Here is a 6,000-nt window from a genome sequence, read left to right as displayed (position 1 = left end):
GGCGTTGTGTGTATTGTCGTAGTATATTTATTTATTTATTTATTTTTATTGTTTAATTTGTTAATAAATGTAACTATTAAAAAAATATATATTGTGTGTTCATATTACAGATGTGATTGTGATGTCAATCTATTACAAAGACTATATTATTTATATGAAATCTAGCTGAATATTTCTCACCCGTCCTGCATAATTATTTTGCTACTGCTGTTGATACGCTAAGATAAGAACATATACCTATTAATGATGTTATGATATATGTGTGTTAATTATGGTATAACATTCCCTTTAGTTTTCGATGTATGTAACATTAATGAAACGTTTTGAAATAAATGTTTTAATTTTACTAAATCTTGTAATTTTCCTCAAAACTACTGATTTTTCTTCTCCATTTTATTACATTCCTAACACCTTATTTTCTCTTCACAGATCTCTTTCTCTTCACAGATCTCTTTCAAAGAGCTACGGAAAAATGTACTAAGTTTTGGTAAAGTGGAATTAGTATAATAGTTGATTATTTTTCAAATATGCTTAATTGAGTTTTACAGACGAGGCGATATTACAGCTGCAATCGAGCGCGATAAGAAAACCGAGAGTGTATGATTAATGCATACGTGTTTTATACGATGATTTCATCACAGATTCTTCACAAAACAGGCTAAGCATTCATATACTTTTTCCATTGTATGATAGTTACAAAAGGCTATCTCTATATATATATTTTATTCGTGCCTCGATTATTATTTCCAGCTGAATCAAATTTACTATTGGTCTTCTTTCCGACTTAAGCTGACCATTTCAAATTATTAAAACTCAAACACAAAGCAAAAATATGAACACAATAAATTACAGCAAACGGCGCGACGATTTTTTTTTTCGCGCGCCAATGAAAGTTGACTTTCAGCCAGCATCTTCCGTTCAGCCTCTACTAAGAATATAATCAAGGGAATATTTTCGTATCTAAAACACTCATAATGTTTTAAATACGAAAAAATTTTTAAATAATTTGATCTATCGTTCATTTATTATAACTAAGAAGGTCTAAAATATATTTTCATTTAAGAATGAATTATTTCCCTTTTGAAGCCGCATAAAAACTACTTTGTTGGTATTAAAAAAGAATTGGTTATCCCTACTAATCCCTCCCTCCACCTCCCTTCCCTAATATTATAAATGTCAATGTAAGTTTGTTTGTTACGCTTTCACGCAAAAACTACTAAACCGATCCTCATGAAACTCTGTACACATTTTCTTGGAAGTGTTAGAAGCAATATAGGATACTTTTTATCCCGAAATTAAACTTGGTTCTTTTGTGTGAGAAGATGAAAGTGTTTGACGAGTTTACACCATAACTCCGACTAATTATAACCGATTGAAATAATTATTTTTGTACTATAGAGGTTATTTAATTTTGCCCAAACTTTGTGTAGATCTGATGAATGTGGTTGGAGATAGAGGACATAACTCCTCAGCGGACAGCAGCAAACCCCTCATATAACGCTTAGCTAATTTTTTTTTAGAACTAAAACAAAAATGAATGCCACTTCAAAAAACAAAATCAAACGCAGACGAAGTCGCGGGCAACAGCTAGTACTGGGATAAATTAAAAATGGTCTTACTTCATACACAGAACTTGTGTGTCTTGAACTTGTTGCAATGAGGTACAAACTTAACTTAGGCAGGACATTATAAATAAAATACAAGTGCGGTAATGTTACATAAAACACGCGTTTCTAATATCTTACATTGGTCCTTTCACGACAATCTAGGGTTAAACAAATTCCTTAAAAGCCGGCAACGCATCGGTGGCTCCTCTGGTGCTGCAGATGTTTATGGGCGGCGGTGATCACTTATCATCAGGTGACCCTCTTGCTCGTTTGCCCGCTATCCGGCCGCATCGCCACTTACGATGAATGCGGTCGGGCGTAAACTTATCATCAAATTTACAAAGAAGGTAGGTCAATACTCAGATTATAATAGGTAGCTTTGATGTAAGCATAATCTCCCTACAAAATACTGTCAAAGATAAACAATGTATACTTCACTGTGAAACGATAACTTGATAAGACGGCACTCGAAAGATAAATCTGTTTATAGGTATTACTTATTCCTATAGCATATAGGGTATCTAATTTGATCAATAATAAATTATCTACATTGTTAGAACAGCGTGCTTAAAGACGCTCATTTGAAAAGGGCATTAACCCGTCTACTAAGACATACGAGTAATATATAAAATGTTTGGCTATAAATACCCAATTAAGAAAAGTTATTATATTCTCAAGTAACGTCCCAAATTTACAAAAAACGCATCATATCATATAAATGCAACAAAAATTTACACTTATAAAATAAAATGACTTCGAACATTTTAAACGTGAACATGATGAATTTATAACATCAAATGTTTTTATTTTTTATCGAAGTTTTCTTTTTTGTTACGGTTCAAGGAACTGCCGGATGTTTCCAAAACTCTGTATAGGTAAATGCCACGTCTGAAAGAAAATATAGAACCTGAATTATGAAAATATAAATTTTATCAATGGATTCATTAAAACTCTTTATCTTCAAATTATTTTATTGCAAAAATTACCGATCAGGATATATCGGCCTTCATTGTTAAGCCACGAGGTGGAGGATATAAGGCTATGACAGATTTCTTCATTCTTGCACACCAAAAACCCCACTTGCACACCAAAAGTCAGTCCACATCCAACTTAAGCTGCAGCATTTAGAGTTAAAATGTAATTGTTCATAAATTACAATGTCAAAATTCTTTTTATTAGAATGAGCTTGATGCGAAAAGAAACTTCTCCAAAGGAGTTCGGAATGACATCATGCGGATGTTGATAGACACTGCATAATGCGATTAAAAGAAGATTAACCTTACCTTTGAACCGTGGCGGTCATTCAAAAAACAAAGATATTTCCGGGCACTTAAAAATATGCCAAATCAAACCCCAAACTCTAACCTCACATTTTAACAATAGAAAGGAGAAGGCAGACATTTTAAACCTATTTATTTAAACCTAACTGTAAATCATGTAAAGACCCTTATTGTTTGTTAAAGTATCTGTTTGAGACCGCAATCACTGACCTGAATATGCAGATAATTCCGACTGAGTTGATTCCAATAATTTATATTAGTTCATAATTATTTCAATTTCAACTGATAGCAGTACCCAAGCGGAATTTCATTTATCTGAATGTCGTTCGTTCAAGTTTATCTTCAAGAACAGTTAAGTTATCTTCACCGTTTTTTATTAAACTTTTACAAGTGGAGTAAATTTTTTACAAAGAGTTATCTACTCTACTTTTTACTGAAGTCTTTATGTAGCACACGGCAAAGAAACTTTAAACCTTAAAGGTTCGTTCGGTATCCTCAAAGGAAAGGTTTAAAGGCATCTTAAACGAAAAGTTTCATTGCATTTACTAAGCCCGCCAACCTGCGTCACAGCAGCGTTCTAAATCTAAAGGCAATATTCCTCTCTGCTATGAATGAGGACGAGTGTGCCCAGCAGAGCAATGGGACATATTTAATTGAGCTTATATTTTGAAGGAGATTTAACAATGAATAAGTACCAGTTATTTTCACGTGCTAAACGCGATCTAAGTTTGATCTAATGTCAGAAACGAACAGCTGTGCACTTATTTTAATGAATTAGTAGTTTGTTTCGGTGTCCCAAGTTCAGGGAGCCTTCTACCATCGCTTAGCGCTATATTATTTCAATACTAGCTGCGGTTAATGGGTGCGTTTACTTGCATTGTTAGGACGTGAAAAATCTAATGTTGCTGTTAACCTTCGGGAATTAGATGTTTTTTCCAGAACCAAAAGTAGCCTATACTACTCTCCTTCTTTTCAACTAACTCTATGCCAAAAATCAAGTCGATTGTTTGCTTAGATACACGGACAAAAAAACAATCAAGTAACCAAACACACTTTTGCATTTAAGTATAATGTTATAGTATGGATATTTAACCTTCTGTTTTTACCTATTGTTTATAATTTAATCTTATATTTGTAATGTCTAGATATATTTAACTCAGTGGCGTGCATAGAGGGTATGCAGATCATATAAAATGAAGAAAATCCTCAGTACGAGTTCTAAAAAACTTAAGGATAGGCATTGTAAGAATTATAAAAAGCCCACCCTTAAGTATTTATAACACATACTGGACATTTTCTTCATTTTATATCATCTGCATACTCTATGCACGCCACTGATTTAACTCTGTTTTTAAAATGATACTGTTCATAAAATCCTGCGATCTGTTAACAACGTGGTCACTACACGATTTACGATGTATGCATACCAGATTTGAACAAGTACATCAGAGATACAGATATCACAATAATTCCTTAGTAAATGTACGTTTACCGACAACAATGTTCGTAACTCAACTTTTACGATTTTTTTTATGATCTGTTACTCGAGTTTTGAGTGAGTGAGTGTATAAGGCGTGCGTACCTTTATGTAGATCTAACATGGCGTTGAAAAAGAGGTAAGGTTTTATTATTTGCGTCTCTTTTATCGGATAGTTAAGTCGTCAAAAGCGAATGTGGTTGCTAAATCTGCTCAAATGCTTCGGTGCCGTAAATAACTACTTTTTTGCCTCTATTGTGTTTAATACTCTAGGCCAGGGATTGCAAAACCTTTTAGACTGGTATAATAAAAAATGACACGTATTTGTAGCCCAAACTAGCTTAGCCATTGTGATGAAGTAAAAATACATAGGTAATAAATACTTGAGTTATCTCTTTGTAATTATGTAATGTATTTCAAGACCTCCTGAGAATGCTTAGGTAGTGAACCAAAAGTTCGTAAATAACTAATTTTGTAAGGATCAGTTTGGTATTGCATGTAGAAACCTAAAATACATCACACAGATGTGTCTAGTTAACAAAGATTATTATAATAATGATTCTTGTACTTTCGAAAAATTATGCCTGCTTTTCTAATATCAGTTTTTATCCAAGTAACGAAGATAATTTCTCAATAATAATAATAGATTTGCGCAACACTTTTACAAGCATATAAATGGTTCGCCATCAAAGTCAAAGTCAAAGTCAAAGTCAAATATTTCTTTATTCAAATAGGCACATAGATGGCACTTTTGATGCGTTATTATATACAAAATGTGTACATAGCAGTGAGTAGGATGGCGATAACTACCATCGTAAACTTAAAACTAAAGCTACGAGGGTTCCAATCGCGCCCTGGTCTAAGAAGAAGCCCACAACAAACTTAGCCGGGTGTTCTTTTTGTTATCACCATCTCATATTGTCATTAGAAAATATTTAAGAAGCAACCTGGTTAGAGCAATTGTTTACACCCAAGCTTTTTTATCGTTTACGTAATCCTTTATACTATAATGGGACTTTTCTATAAGCTTTCGCTTAATACAAACTTTGAACTTCTTTAGTGACATCCCCAAGATATCAACCGGTAATTTATTGTAAAATTGTATACAATTTCCTTTAAATGAATTGCTTATTTTGTGTAGTCTAGTGTACTGCACTGCAAGTTTATTTTTGCTTCTAACGTTCAAATTATTGCAGTCACATTTTCTTTTAAATTTTGATATATTTTTGTGAACATACATTAAACTTTCAAATATGTATTGGCTATAGAGTGTCATTATTTTAACATCTTTAAATTTATCTTTCAATGACTCTCTCGGACCCATTTTATAGATCGCACGAACAGACTTGCTTTAGGCCATTGAACATCGGTACAGGCAATTTATAAATTTACAAGCTGTTGCCCGCGTGCTTCACTGCGTATATTACGGTTGTATACAAATCCTATAGAAAATTTGTGTTTACTGAGATAAAAAGTAGCCCAGGTCACTCTCCGTCCTTTCAACTAATTCTATGCCAAAAATCAAATTAATTGGTTTCTTAGTTTGTGCGCAAAAGACAAACAAACACACTTTCGCATTTATAATTTTATATAGCTAGGATATTTTCAAAATTTTCTGTGGCCTGGACTGGTGGGA

At 33.1% G+C, this 6,000-nt stretch overlaps 1 protein-coding gene across 1 annotated transcript in view; it reads left to right on the top strand.

Moving 5' to 3' along the window:
• Positions 1 to 4,431: 4,431 nt before the first annotated feature.
• LOC120623887 (proton-coupled amino acid transporter-like protein CG1139) overlaps positions 4,432 to 6,000 on the top strand; it is a 39,445-nt gene continuing 37,876 nt past the window's right edge. Inside the window, exon 1 of the mRNA XM_039890169.1 lies at positions 4,432 to 4,503. Coding sequence (XP_039746103.1) covers positions 4,487 to 4,503 — 17 coding nt within the window. The 5' untranslated portion in view covers positions 4,432 to 4,486. The remainder of the gene's footprint in view (positions 4,504 to 6,000) is intronic.

This window comes from Pararge aegeria, chromosome 5 (genome assembly GCF_905163445.1).
Source record: "Pararge aegeria chromosome 5, ilParAegt1.1, whole genome shotgun sequence".
NCBI lineage: Eukaryota > Metazoa > Arthropoda > Insecta > Lepidoptera > Nymphalidae > Pararge > Pararge aegeria.
Note: the sequence above shows the minus strand (reverse complement) of the source record. Positions and strands in the feature narration are given on the sequence as shown.